Source organism: Poromitra crassiceps (assembly GCF_964638095.1).
Source record: "Poromitra crassiceps genome assembly, chromosome: 1".
NCBI lineage: Eukaryota > Metazoa > Chordata > Actinopteri > Beryciformes > Melamphaidae > Poromitra > Poromitra crassiceps.
In genome coordinates, this window is record NC_139623.1 from 125,279,292 (window position 1) to 125,295,360 (window position 16,069).

The 16,069-nt window shown below is 43.0% G+C and overlaps 1 protein-coding gene across 1 annotated transcript in view; it reads right to left on the minus strand.

Annotated features, from left to right (window-relative positions):
- Positions 1-11,869, minus strand: part of dek (DEK proto-oncogene) — a 42,791-nt gene extending 30,922 nt beyond the window's left edge. Inside the window, exons 1-3 of the mRNA XM_083638577.1 lie at positions 11,799-11,869; positions 6,463-6,617; positions 1,924-2,022 (exon numbers count right to left, since the gene is read on the minus strand). Coding sequence (XP_083494703.1) covers positions 1,924-2,022; positions 6,463-6,583 — 220 coding nt within the window. The 5' untranslated portion in view covers positions 6,584-6,617; positions 11,799-11,869. The remainder of the gene's footprint in view (positions 1-1,923; positions 2,023-6,462; positions 6,618-11,798) is intronic.
- Between the last annotated feature and the right edge of the window lie 4,200 nt (positions 11,870-16,069).

Genomic DNA, 16,069 nt, shown 5'->3' on the forward strand with positions numbered 1-16,069 from the left:
CAGGAAGTCCACTGGCTTGTCCGACTCCAGCGCAGCAGCACTGTTGAGCGGTCCAGGAACTGCAGTGAACGGGATGTCCTCTGGCTCCCACGGCACTTCATCCATGCAGTACCATTGCTGCTCTGGATACAGGATAGGTGTTATAAAAATATAGAAATACAAATACATTACTATAGCACACTCACACACACGCACAAGCTTGTAGATCAGCTATATTGGGCAAATAGGGAAAATGAACATACCTTTGGTGCAGTCTTTCTTTTTGCCCTTCTTCTTGGGTTGGTCATTGGACTGTCCCTCCATCGGCTCTCCATCTGCACCACGGCCTGTAAATAAAGAAATACATACATTACAATACAATTTACAACACACACACACAACATGTATAATTGTGAGCTTGTAGATCAGCCATTTTGGACAAAGACAGAAAAGAGGGAAACAAGATCTTACCTTTTGATCTAGGTTGTTTATTCTGAGATGTGGGCTCACTGGGTTGTGCAACAATCGGCTCCTCATCTGAAATAAAAGCAACATATCCTCAGTAAACTATATAATCACATTTAGTACAGAGAGACAGTGTAGTGTACTAGTGTCTCAGTAAACTATATCACATTTAGTACAGAGACAGTGTAGTGTACTAGTGTCTCAGTAAACTATACGATCATAGAATGCAGAGAGACAGTGTAGTCTCACACACACACTCACACACACACAGATGACATCATTACTGGGACTTTGTGTGAGTGTGATGACATCATCACTGGGACTTTGTGCGTGAAGCTGGTACTGGTACTGGTACTGGTACTGTCTGTACAATATGCATATATATCAACAACAAAATTACTCCTTACCGCGATCATCGGGGTCCTGTCGCATTGGAGTCCAGTCTTCCTCGCCCTCGACATGGACAATTGGCGACGGTGTGACCATCTCCTCTTCAGACGACTGGGAGCTTTGTGATGGCTGAGAGTCATAGTCACTTTCAATGTAATCCCGGCGGGTCTTTGCACGGCGCAAATGCGCTCTGGAAAATGGCTCCTCCTGGGAAATCCTGTCTGTTGCCGTGTTGTCCTCGTTCTCCTCCTCCTCAGAAAGTTCTGACTCCGTCTCGTCTCGTTTGGGCTGGGACACAGGAACGGGGTCCGGCTTGGGTTTGGGACCAGGCGCTGGAACCGGATCGATCATGTTGGTCACGGGTTTGACTACCGCAAACAACTCATCCAGCGTTCGCTGCCCTGCAGCAAGGCGACCAGCTCGGGCAGCGCGCCGAGGGGCGTTGCGGTGTTTGGTCTTTTCTCTTGCCTTCACCATGACTGACTAGACTAATGGACGACTACTACAACTAACTAACTAAACTATACTACAGACTATACTACAACTAACTAACGCTAACTAAACTGACGACTATAGGCTACTAGTTAATCTCTTCAACTTCAACTTCAACTCAACACACTGTCACAACTGCACACAATGGCGTTTCTCCTACTCTGCAACAAGGCAGCGTTTCTCACGCCTTTTCTGTTCTTTCCTCCTCCCCCATTTCAAAACAACAGCTGCGGTAGTTGTGTTTGATCACATGTTGTCGGCTTATCTTTGAGGCCAGGGACCTGATACCATGTCACAGGCTGGGGACCTGATACCATGTCACAGGCTGGGGAAGTCTTTGAACTACTCTAAGCACTAATAAAAACAAAAACACGTCAAACACGTATTTGGCTGGGAGGCAAACTCCTGATAAGACGTTAGAGACGCATATGGCCAGGAATGAGTTAATTGCTCAGCCCTAAAATGCATCACGTCTGGCAATCTAATCTTAGATCTTAGGAAATAAATATGAACATTGCACTCTCTCCATACAAAATATTTATTTTTTATTGTACTGTACACCACCAACATTTTTCTTCGGGGTGTCAGAGATCTTACCATCTTCGACCTTTAGCTTATTTAGCTTCAGTGGGGCCTGTAATTCGAGCCGCTCGACGATTTTCTTTGCCCGCTTTCCCTCGAGGATTTCACCTACAGCTGCAGCGGGGAAAGAAATACGACAAAGAGTCAAAACCAGAGTGAGAGCTTAACATCTTCACTGGACATCAAGGTTTTTAGTCTGTGTTCAGTATGTCGTCTGCTAGGGCTGACCCAAATGCTTCAGAGCTTTCATCGATGCCATTGGTAATCGATTATCAAAACAGTATTCGAATGCTTCATTTTTCTTCTTAAATGTATTTTTTAAATAGTAATCCAACATTATTCTTCAACATTAGTTATTATTACTTAATCTCTCAAACGAGGACATTGTGCCTCACAGCTCTCATCTAACGTTATTTACCAGCACTGAAACTGTGACAGTTTGACCATGCAGCCAGCAGGGCCTACTGTACATATGAGCAAATTTGTTTTTATGGTCTATGGCTGTAATTTATTTGAGGTTCTTATTGCACATTTGTTTCTATGCATTTTCATTTCAATGAAAAGGAAAATCCTTGAAGTCCGATTTTTCTCCTCACCTCTTATTGTCACTACGTGCCCCACGCCCCCGTCGAAGCTTCCAATCTATTCGAATACTTGTCAGTGAAGCTTTGAAGCCCAAAAATGGTATTGGGGGACAGCCCTAATGTCTGCTGAGAGCAGCTGGGCAGTATGACTCAAGTAGCCTTATAAACCAGTAATCCCTTCAAATAAACATACATTTACAGTCATTCACCCCATACATTACAAACTGTCAGTCATTTGCTAACATGTAACATGAAAAGTCATTAACTCATTGAGTGCCAATGACGACAATCGTCGTCAATTCAAATACTAACGTAGAGTGCCAATGACGTGGGACGTGGATCAAAGCCAGATCCATCTCCTGTGAAAGTATGGTGGATGTTGAATGTGTAAAAGCTATTTTACGGACCCATTAGGTGGCGACAGTGCTCTCCAGATTACAGAAAGGCGAGGAAAAAAGAGAGAAGTCATGGGGGAACGGAAATCGCATCGGTATGCATCGATATGCATGAAGCATAACGTTAGCTGTGCCTGCAGCAACCAATCTGCTGCCACAATTGAGCCCCTCCGTGTCCGCTGCGATAGCCCATCCGCATGATTAGTTGTGGAGTTGTTATTATTCTCAACTGGAAGCGATGGGAGCCGGTGAAAAATACACGCGGAACGCTGTAAGAAAGCTGGATGTAGCGCACTTTTCAGTGCAGAGCAAACTCAGCAGAGAGCCACCAGAGACACACCCACGGAGGAGGAGTTTGCAGTTGAGGGGGGGGGGGGGGGGGGGGGGGGGGTGGCGCACGCAGGGCAGCATACAACACCGACCCAGACAGACCCAGACAGCAGGACAGGATTGGCAAACAAGCTAGAATATCTGATGCCCACCAGCAGCAAATCAAGACCAGCAAGAAGCTGCAACCAGCAGCGCACGCAGGGGCCAGCGCTGCTGGTTGCAGCTAAAAAATATTATTTTGCCAAACAAAATTCCTTTGTTTTCACTGTTTTATTGAAGGAAATTATTTTTGAGGTGTCACATCAGAAAATATTAGCTTCAGAGTCAGTCATGTGCTTGAAATGCTTCATTTCACAAAAGGCTAATTATCTCAGCTTCTAATTTGAAATGTCTCTTTTTGGTGAAATCAACCTATCTTCTCCGGCTCATAACTAAAGAACGGAAAATGATATCAATAAACTTTTTTTTGCTGATGATAGAAGAGAGTCTCATCGTTCTTTGGGCGTGTTCGGTGTTTACATAGTAATATCACACAATATTCTGTGGGCCTCGAGAAATCACTGAAAACGCTCTGAAACTCTGGCACTGGGAGCGCCCGTTCTCCAAAAGTGACTGGCACTCAATGAGTTAAGGATAAATGGGTTTAGTTCATAAAAAAATGTTAAATAACTAGAATTTCCTAAGTAGCAAATATGGAAGACGTCAGTAGAGGAGTCATATTTTGCCAGAGAAGCAGATTATGTAGAAGATTAGAAGTCTAGAAGTTTGCATCTGGTTTTTCTTCTGCTGTTATTTATTAGTATTATGATGGTTATTAACTGTTAAATTACTGTAGTTCACTTAGGTTTTTATTGTTCAATATTTTTGCATTTACAATCATTAATATATTGTCAATTTATTTGTTTTTGCAACTTTTAATGTTGTTGTTTGTTTTTGCTTTAAAAAAGGTATTGGATCAGGCACTGTTTAGGCACCGGCACATAGTGTTGGAGTCGAGACCACCTAAACCGAGACCGAGTCAAGACCAAGACCGAGACCGAGTGCAAGACCAGACAAATGCAAGAGACCATTTTCAAGACCATGGGCCCTATCTTCCCAAAAGCGCAAATTTTGCGTTTGCGCTCGTTTAACGCCATGCGCAATGCAAATTGGGGGCGCAAGCGCATGCCTGTGATAATTGTACTGGGCATTGGCTGCCCCATGCCAAAGCAGGCGTTTCAGCGCTAAAATTTGGGATAGATGGCATTATCCTATCGTCAGCAGCGCGCAATTACTTTGCGCTAAGAGCTTTGAAAAGGACCTCTTACGCGCAATCACTCGCTGCGAGCGCACCCGTAATCTCTGTGCAGTGCAGCGCAGTGCAAGTAAAATCCCTTTTGGATATGTCATACACACAGCCTTGCCACGCCTAGACATCAAATCATGCTGCTAAAATTGGGTATTAGCAGATAATTCAGTGAGGCAATCAACTATAACTCACTGAGAAACTTTTATCACATCGCAAAGAGGGAAATGAATTGAGAAAACTTGTTGGACAATGGACATAGGCTATTTACCTTCATAAGCCGGAGGGTCGTTGGCACCACAGACGATCTGTCAATAAGCTCTCTCTGTCCTCGCACGAGTGAGTACACTCTATTAAGCATGGAGAGAATTACAGCATATTGCATGCCTCGCACAAACAGCCATTGCGAGACGGGAATCTGATTGGTTTTGATTGACGTAATGCCCAGCATTGCCTGGCCACGCCTGTGAATAATTCTGGTTAAGACCGCCCAAATCCCGTTTGCGCAGGCATTTCGAGGGGCAGATGATTTTGGCACGGCTCTAATTTGCATCTGCGACAGGTGCCGTGAACGTTTCCGCATGCCGGCCGAGAATTGCATCCCCAACATATTTCGGGGCCGTTTTAACTTAGAAATCAGGGAGGTCACACCAGACAATTATATCACTTTTAACCAGTTACCAGCGCAAGGCGGACTGCTATCTTCCGTGCCTTAAGGCACGAGCAAACAGGTGCGCAAGCGCTATTAGGGGATAGCGCCTGTCGGAAGATAGGGCCCCATGACTCTAATGATGGCTTAACCTTTACACCATAGCTCTGTTAACAATGCAATAAATCATTATTTCATAATTTTTGTCAAATGTGCTGTGCAGTATTATATACTGAGTGACAGAAGGCAATCCTTTGCTCTGAAACACTGCAATTCCATTATCACTGACCTTCAGAAAGGCTCAACACAGTGGGCAGAATGAAATGTAAAAACACTTACTGCTGCTCAATTATGACTTTCCCAAATTGCAGCCACTGATTGGTAAATGATACAGTATATAACAACCTGTATTAATGATGATACAGTATATGATCTGTATGTGGGAGCATTAGTCTATAGTGCTTTAGTCTCGGTTTCCAGATGTTTGGTGAGCGGCGCCAACAGCGCCACCTAACGTCTGGGAATTTCACTGTCAAAATCTTTCTCTTCGAGCCCGGCGAGAACGGCCAGCAGCAGACACGCCTACATTTATTATTAGAATTTTATTTGGTAGCGGCAATGCAATGTTTCATAGTTCCAATATAGAGCAAGACACTGATGTGCTGCAAAGAGAGTTTATACCTGTTGTTTATTTTACAATCATTTTTCCTACCCGGAAGTGGTCCGCTTGCTACTGTGAAGTCATCAGCAGGCTCTGTAACGTAGCCTCGGGAGTCGGGCTTATCGCTGGGGGAAAGACCTCTAGCCGCCGGGGCCGGATGAAACACGTCCTATTAACAGGTTATGTTTGTTTCTAAGTGATTAATATGTTTCTCCGCAAACGCGGCGATGTTTTGCGAGACACCGGTTCTGCATGAGCGCCACTGCCCCCAGAAAGCAGGCCCGCCCACAACACTCATGATTGGTTCTCCGATGCAAGGCTTCCAACAGCACCACCTAACGTTATGAAAAGATTTAAATAGTAATATTCTCAGTCTTACAGTAGTGAAACGGATTAAGACTGAGGGTTGAGTCTAATAGTGCTTATGTTGGGAGAGAAAGAAAACCGACAATACTTTCACACAATGGAAAACAGGGTTTTTCCTGGCTCAGAATGGCCCTTGAGGTCTCAACTGGTCTTAAAAGAAAATCTCAAGTCCAGCTTGTCAGAGACTGAGCCAAGACCAGGACCGAGGGAGGGCCAGCACGAGACAAGACCATCAAAATGTGGAGCCTGTGCCTGTGTACTATAGTTTTAGCAGCCATCCCTACCACTGATGCTGCTGCTTTTCTTGGGAATGGGCGGCTCTTCCTCGGCCTCTGCCTCCTCCTTCGGTTCCTCCACATCTTCGTCTGACACAGGAGTGCTTTCCATTGGTTCCAGCTCACTCATATCTGCACCGCCGCCGTCTGTCTGTCAACTGATCCTGTCAGGGGAAAGGTTAACACAACACATATGCATCAGTTTAATTATATCATCACACCTGTGTGGAGAGAAAGACAGGCCAAAGTCCATTCAGAAACCGGAAGATTAAGCTTGGATGCAAACATACCTAGCAGGACATAAATTAAAGGTACATTCAGCGATGTTTTTGTGTTAAAATAAGTGTTAAATGGCTCTATATTCTGACAGCAATCACTGAAATAGTGTGTTTGGTCAGTGACTTGAAACCCCCAACCCCCCGCTGTCCTCTGTCTCTCTCCTGTAGTCCTGCAAGCAGGGTGGACGTATCTCCGCAACCATAACTCGTAGACTCAGGGATGGCGGCATTGGATTCAGGGTGAAAAAATACATTTAGTCCCAGAAAATGACAACTTTTCTCTGATTGGATAAAAATCGGCACCAAACTCAAACTATCCAATCAGAGAAAAGTTGACATTTTCTGGGAAATGGAAGGTCACATCGCGATGCTGAAATGTTTTTCAGCCAAGGGACCCCCCCCCCCCTTTACAAGATAGAAAATATACCGGGGACGGTGGGGGACCCCCTCATTCTGATTTGTGATTTTGGACTAAGCTTAATTGTTTCCATGAACCATTTCAGATTAAAGCGTAAAATATTTTCGTTGAACTATGAAACTTTTGCACACACAAAAAAAAGGTTTTATTTTTATTTTCCTGAAAACTTTTCGCGGACCCCCTGGCAAAGGGCCACGGACCCCCATTTGAGAACCACCGCTATAAAGGACTATGTATTTTTTCACCGCGAATCCAACGAGAGATAGAGGACAGCGGGGGGTTGGGGGTCACTGACCAAACACTATTTCTGCGATTGCTGTCAGAATATAGAGCCATTTAACACTTATTTTAACACAAAAACATCACTGAATATAGCTTTACGACCTTTTATACCATGGTCTGGGTGAATACTCGTTTCTGATTGGCTGGCAGGTGTGCGTTAAAACTAGGGATGCACCGATTGCGATTTTGTTGGCCGATTCCGATTTCCGATTTTTGAATACCGTAAATTCCGGACTATAAGGCGCACCGGTGTATAAGCCGTACCTTCAAAGTTGACTATTTTTTTCTTATATAAGCCGCACCGGACTATAAGCCGCGGGTGTTTTAATGTTTTTTTTTTTTTTTTTTTTTTTTTTGTGTTTTAATGTTTAATTACCATATGTAATGCTCCCATTTATTAACATTTCAACAAAACAACATAACACAACACCACCTGTGTTGTTATTTACAGTGCACACAGTGTCATACAGTGTCATACAGTGTGGTGAAAAGAGGGCAAGAGAGGAAATTAAAACAGAAGTGGATTTATACCGGTAGTTAGAAAGAGTGCTAAAAAATAGATTTTTTTTTTTTTTTTGAAAAAATCCATAGATAAGCCGCACCGTTATATAAGCCGCAGGGGCCAAAAAAGGCCAAAAAACGGGAAAAAAGGTGCGGCTTATAGTCCGGAATTGACTTGCCAATACCGATTTTTGCCGATTCCGATTTTTTTTCTAAGAACAATAATTGGCTGGTTATTTTTTTTACTTTGCTTTAATAGAAAATTAACATTCATGTCACATTTCTTATCATTTGCATGAGGTAGGACGATCTCACTCAAAAACATCTCAAAATAAAAGTGTTCCAGGTTACTGGACAGAGCTTTTCTTTTTTGTGTAAATACAATGAATATAAAACAATTAATTCCAGTATATCCCACAGCTATCATGCATTTACTTTTCCAAAAGAAAAAAGGTGCAACAGAACAGGGGCTTCAGATGGAAAGTAGCCTATGGCTAAATCTGTTACAAAGCATATCTTCCCCTATGGGGTTTAGTGTTTTTTTGTATATGTCCCTACCAAATAAACTAATAAAATAAAATAAATAAACGTCAAAATGTTATCCATGGACAAGGAGTTTATAGCCTATAGCTCTGGAGCCCAGAGACCTTCGAAGCCATGCCCACTCTACAGTTGTGGATTTGGCTGTTATTGAGTAGCCTAGATGAGGAAATGAGTTTGAGTTGACTCCGTTTGAATATCGTAGTTTACACACAGAGCGCGTTTTTTTAATCTGCCATTCGAAAAAAAATCATCTCGCACACTGGTCCGATGCGTTTTATTATTATGTTTGTCGTTCTATTCGCAATACGAAACACAAGTCCTCTCCTGGCTGTATCCACGTTACAACGTGAGTCGTGAATGACAGATAGCAGCAGCAGCAGGCAGCGGTGATGTGGGCGCTGGTCGGGGAAGAGCTGGTGAGGTGAAGCGAGCCGCTCAGACTGGAGTGGACTCCAACCTACCCTGCCCCTCCGCGGCTCCACACCGACGAAGACATGCTGTGGCATGTGTGTAGTGGCAGCTTTTGTTTCGGCTGCAACTCATCCGTCTCGGTCTCGCTGCTTTTGGGTGCGCGCACGTCACTTGAAAATCGGCTCACAGAATCGGCATTTTAGAGTGACCGGCGCAGATCACCGATCGAGGCCGATCACGTGAAAATCGGCCATTTCCGGTCACGTGCCGATCGATCGGTGCATCCCTAGTTAAAACTGCATAATGCACATCTAGTCTGGCTCTACACTAAACACTGTGCATCTGGCTGTTGTGCATACATGTATGTTACATCTCTAATGCTCTGTGATGTCCATATTCCATGTCCATATGGGGCGGCTGTAGCTCAGGAGTAGAGCAGGTCGTCCACTAATCGCTTTGGATAAAAGAGGTCGGTGGTTCGATTCCCGCCTCCTCCAGTCTGCATGTCGAAGTGTCCTTGGGCAAGATACTGAACCCCAAATTGCTCCCAGTGGTGTGCCAGCGCCCTGCGTGGTAGCCTGCCACCATCGGTGTATGAATGGGTGAATGTACCTACTGATTGTAAAGCGCTTTGAATAAAAGCGCTATATAAAAAACGCAGGCCATTTACCATATTAAATCAACTTAACTCAAGTCTAATCAGTAATCACTAGGGGTGTCAAAAAGAATCGATTATAAGATGCATCGCGATGCAGACGTGCACGATTCTGCATCGATTCACAAATGTCAAAAATCGATTATTAAAAAAATATATATATATATATATATATATATATATATATAATCAAATAAAATATAATGGAAGTACGTGCAGTTGTTTATTTTAATTATGGATCATAATACAATGCAATTCCAAATGCACTTTTATTTTAAAAGTAGCCACACAGTGAGAAAAAAGAAAGTGAGAAAAAATAAATCAAAAGAGTGATGCATCGATAATCGTAATCGAATCGTAGACCTCTGAATCGTAATCGAATCGAATCGTGAGGCCAGTGAAGATTCACAGCCCTAGTAATCACATGTAAATTTATCCGCTGCCCAACCTGCACAGCTGTTAAATCAAACAAGCACAGGACAACTCGGACCACCGGAAAAAATGGGTTCCAACCTGTAAAAAGTGAATTGAACGGTCGTCCAGGCCGGAATTACAGCTCGGAAATTCGGGTATCATTCAGCGCTCCGCTTTGTCCGCGTTGACGTCATATCCACACATCTCATCCAAAATGTTGCATTACCGCCTCCACTTCCCAGAACCCTCCTTGGTTTTTCCCTGTGTTTTCCCTCCGACAGGGAAGTGCAGCGTGAACGCAAATATGCCGGGGGCGGAGGTTCCGAGTTGAAACTTCCAGCGGTCCAAGTTGTCATGATTGCAGTATTAGTCTGTTTCCCAAGTGTTGCTAGGTAAACAGAGTTATGGCTTGCGAAAAACGTTAGAATTTGATTGCATTACAACTTGCAGCTAAAATTTGCAAATGCTTTTATTTAATATTGTTGGCAAATGACCATGGTATAAGCAGGATAGTAAACTCCTAGCAGTGTGTTGTACGATTTTAATGCACTTCGCGGAGGCAACCACCCTGCGGCATCGGTTGGTTATTACCCTCCACGTCGTGCATTAAAATCATATAACGCACACCAAGTCGTTGATTATCCGTTACTTATTAACTGTTCAGGAGAATTCATGATCCACCAAGCAGTACTTCAATACCATCTTAACATTTTATAATTTGTTGACACTGCTTGTAGGCTCGCTACCTTCACATGCACACAAACTGGCATCTAAAGATTTGTTAAAAGTGTAAACTCTATCAGGTTCTATCAGGTATGTTATTCTCAACCCTTTTCATACCAAGGAGGACCCAACTTAAGTCCAGAGTAGAGACACACAGACCCCCGTTTCAGAATCAGAATCACTTTTATTGCCACAATATGCTAGATTACATACGATGAATTTATCTTGGTGTCAGTATGACTGTTAGATATGATTTTGTCCAGAATCAACCTATAACATTACTGTAGGCAGAGATCACTGAGAAGCTATGATCAAAACAGTCATGTGTCTACTACATTCTCTAACGTTAACTGTGTTAACGTCTTCTCAATGAAATAATGCTGAAGTTTAACAGTTTGGCTGGGGAGCCCCTGAAACCCCTTCAAAGACCGCTGGTGGTCCCCCGGACCCCATGTTGAGAACCACCAACTGCCCGCCTTCTGAATGAACGAAATTATTCCTATGGCAATGTGTCCACACTGCAGTGTTGTCAGATATAGCTGATGGTTTCCAGCCCAAAAATGCACACAAAACCGCTCAAAATATTTGAGGACACATGCCCAAAACAAAGCGTCTCTTCTCTTCTCTACAGTGACGTCAGGGTAGATTGGCGCGCTGACGTCAGTGTGGATTGGCGCGCTGCAAACACTTCAAACATGCTAACTTGCTGTTAAGTTAATAGCCAGCTACTGGGCCCAGATAACACACAGCACCCACTCCTCCTCCTGACACCTCAGTGCAAACTACGATTTGCCCGATTCGTTGTGACCTGAGTCGTGACAACTGGCAACCTAACGATAGATAATAACGTTAACCTAGTCCATGCAGCTAAACTGCCTGCTAACATAACGTTAGCCTAGCCTGCTCCTTCCGACAACTGTGATTGGGGCTGGTCGGATATCAGGCTACGCTAGCCAGCTTGCTGTGACAATATTATAATTAACGGTAGCCTACAGCAGTGCAGTGCTGTTGAGGGAAACAGCTGATACTGTCTGTCACAAACACATTCTGGGTAAATGTCATCAAATATCCAAACGATCCCTAACTGACATGAGCTAATACAACTTTCCCAATACTGTACCTTGTGTTGTTATGAAGCGGAGAGCTACTACGTGCTGCCTGCCTGTGTCTGTCTGCGTCAGTCTGTTTGCTTTTTTTGTTTGTGCTTTCAAAATGGCGGTTCGGCTGGTGGGCGGGGACTTCACTCTGCTGATTGGACCGCGGCCTGGTGACGACAATACGACGCGGATAGCACCCACCCCACTCCAGGCTCCGCCAATTGTGAGAAATTATATACTTCCGGTCTCCTAAGTAGGCGTGGTTATCAGCTTGTGATTGGCTGGCTGACGACTGTGTGAAACTTCATTGGCTGACCAGTCTAGGGGCGTCGCAGTAGCGAAACCTCCGTGGCGCAGATACAGAAAGTGACTGGAATTTGGGGTGTATTAAAGGTCCCCTGGCTGTGTTGAATAGAGAGGCCTCAAAGTCTTGTTCTATGTTTTGCACTAGGAAGAGAAATATAGATGAACAGATATTACATTTGGTCAACCAATGGAAAGAGGGAAGGAATTTAAATACTTTGGAATCTGGCTTGATGAAAGGTGTAGCCTACATGGATGCATGTTGAAAAAGTAGAAACAAAATGTAAAAAGGTAATTAATCTAATGAGAGCAATATCAGGGTACACCTGGGGAGCAGATAAGCAGGCATTAATTGATAGCCTATATATATATATATATCAGAATCAGAATCAGAATCAGAAAGACTTTAATGATCACCGGGGGGAAATTGGGACAAGTTACAGTAGCTCGCTCACAGAACACACAGAGCATAAAATAAACAGTAGTAAATGCAATATTAAGCAAAATAAGCAGAAGAACACAACATAGCATAGAATAACAGTAGTAAATGTGATAGAAGCAAAAATAAGTAGAATGTCTAAGTAAGCAAAATACAAAATACGTAGAGTAAGTATACATTCCGTGTCAATTATCATTATTGCACCCTGGACTTATATTAAGTCGGCTTGCCCTATACGTTACACGTGGCTCAGCCAGGCACAGTTAACCTATCGGCTGGCTCAGTCTCAGGGAGACTGAGCGTCTCCGAGGTGCTCTTTTAAGAGAGGCATTAAATAGACCAATGGCCACAGACAGGAATGATTTCCTGTGCCTCTCCGTATTGCATCTAGGTGGAATCAGTCTCTCACTGAACGTACTCCTGTGTTTGACTATATAGACTATATAGACTATATAGGGCGTTGATGAGATCAATAATCGATTATGGATGTTGTGTTTATGGGGCAGCAGCCAAATCTCACTTGTCCAAAATAGACAGAATGCAAAGGAAAGACTTGAGGATTAGCATTGGTGCTATGAGAACAACTCCAAGTAATGCTGTTTTGGTAGAAACAGGAGAAATACCACTAGAGCTCAGAAGGGACAAACTTGCTTTAGCTTATTGGATTCGTCTTAGAGGATGTGGGCATGAAAACTCAGCCAAAAGTGTCTTAAATGAAGGTTGGGAATATAATTATTCGTTTTGGATGGACCATAAAAGATAAGTCAGACGAACATGGTATTAAAGAAATTAGGTTTAATTCCCCCAAGCCAATAAGTATTGTTCCTCCATGGCTATCTCCTAAGGCTAAAGTAGATTTCAGTATAATGGAACTAAAGAAAGATTGGGAATCAAGCAAAATAGGACACTCTGCAAACCAGTACATAAGCATTCAAGTCATTTTTACAACTATTTACAGATATTTATAGACGGATCAAAAGATCACGTAGGAACAGGAGTATACCTCCCACAATTTCAAATTAAAATAGGAACAAGAATCTCAGATAAATTGGATTATACGGCTGAGATGATGGCAGTGATTGTTGGACTTCAGTGGGTGGAAGAAGTGAGGCCAGACAGGGTGGTGCAGACTCTGCAGCAGTACTTTTAAGTTTACAGTCTATGGAATCAGTTAGAGGAGATCTTTTGTTTGAAATGTTTCAAGGTTTATTTAGAATTCACAGGTTGGGAATAGAGGTAGAATTTTGTTGGGTGCCGGCACATGTGGGACCAAAGGGCAATGAAACCGCAGACAAGATAGCTAAGGAATCACTAAACATGGAGCACATAAGGGACATATCATTTGGTAAAGGAGAAGGTAAAGCACTAATTAAAAAGACAATTTCACAGCTTTGGCAGAAACGGTGGGATGGGGAGACTAAGGGCAGAACATACTACAGGGTTTAAAAGAGAGTTACAACACAGGGTATTTATGGGAGAAATAGAAGGGAGGTGGTACTTTTATCCAGGCTAAGATTTGATCACACTGGTTTAAATAAGACTTTATTTCTTTTGGGAAAAGTAAATTGACAAGACCGCGCACACTGTAATATTGTTGAAAACACTGAACACGTATTAATGCACTGTGATAAATATAATGAAGAAAGGGTAAGTTTGCAACAAAGGGTGAGAGAGGTTGGACGAGGATGGGATTTGAAAGGGATATTGGGAACAAAAGGAGATAAGGTGTGGATTGTACAGAGAGGGGTGATTGAATTCTCAAAAGTTACAGGGTTGTTTAATAGAATTTAGTTTTAGTTTTAGTTTGTTTGTTTTTTCTTTTCTTTTCTTTTATTTTATTTCTTTCATAGACTGATGTAGAAAATTTTTATCCTGTATTCAATATTGCATACTCTGGTACAGTAGGTGGCGGTATGCTCCTTAACAATTGGATTGCAATCTGCCAAAAAACAAAAAGAAGAAGAAGAAGAATAGAGAGGCAAAGTGAACGTCACTTCCTGCTTTTCTCCCTGTACCAATTGTGGTAAGTGCATTCCTTTATCGCAAAATAACTGGGATGTGGAGGCTAAATGACGTCACATCCGTTTTGTTACCATTCCATTTGCAGAAAAGTTGAGCTGGGAAGTTCACTGTTCACTGGTCAGATCCGCGTGATTTCTAACCCCACATAGGAATAACCACGCCCTGTGGCGCTGGGATTGGCCAGGAGCATTGAAGCTTGGGACTAAAGCACCTGGGGTTTTTCATCTTTTAAAATAAAGATGTTTAAAAAACTATTGCTTGTTACATTTTCAGTGCTGTACCTTTTCTCTGAGTAAGAATTAAGCTTGAAATTAACGATATGATACATTATATTATATGAGCTATGAACGTGAACACAACACTGTTTCAATCATGAGAGACTAGAAGGAAAGTACGATAAACTTTAATGATGAACAAACAACACTTAGATTTGGCGAATGACTCCATGGTATGATGACGCTCCTCTGAGCCAAGAGGAGGACGTCAGTGATTTATAGGATAGAGAACCCCATAGGGAGTTCTACTGGAGTCATGACATTGGTGGTGTTCAGGGGAGGAGGAGGGGCGAAGCAGCAGCTACACAGGAACAGCAGCTATGGGTGAACAAACAGGGTGAGTTACAACTTGCAAGAGTCTTAAATAGAACTTCATTTAGGTGATTGGCCAACGGCCGAAGAGAGGGAAAGCGTGGGAGACATTGATTGGACAGGGATAAAGAGGGCGTGCATATTTATGAATGGCTGATGTAACCTGAGGGCGTTGCTGCAGGGGAGAGAGAGATGAATGGAAAGGAACCATGGATTAGTGAATGGGATGGATAAACAATCATTGACTAGTGAAGTAGTCTTCATTATTGAAAACAGTCTAAGACATCATTTATATTATTGCATGTTTTTGTAGATTGTGTACATTGTGTAGATTACAATTATTATTGCTTATTATTATTACTATGATAAGGTGACCATAATTCATTTGAATGTCCGCTCTCAATGTCCGCTCTCGAAATCGCTGTCCGTTCTCAAGAGTTGGTTCATGAAATCGCTGGGCTGCGTGCCCTCCAGTGTTGCTCCTGGCCAATCCCGGCGCCACAGGGCGTGGTTATTGCTTATCCTATGTGGGGTTAGAAATCACGCGTCAGATCCACTCGCTAGCCAGGCTAGCCATTGTTAGCAATAACAGTTGATAACAAGGCATTTCGTGGCATTTTGCACATACAAACACTGCAGCCTCATGTCCACACAGATAGAAGTAGGCCGTGCTGTGTGTACAGCTGATTTAATGAGACACAAACAAGACAGAAGTGCTAAATAGCATTTATACGATTATAACTACTGTTGTTGCGCGGATCAGCCATCTTGGATTTTTTACGTCGGGGCTGCTGAGGCTCCTACGAGTTTGGAATGGGAAATACCAGCTCTAGTGACGTCACGTCCCAGCTCATGAACTTTGATAAGATTACCAGTTCCAACGTTAATTTTGTCAATTTAAAACATAACTTTGCATGTTAACTCATTGAGTGCCAGCCACTTT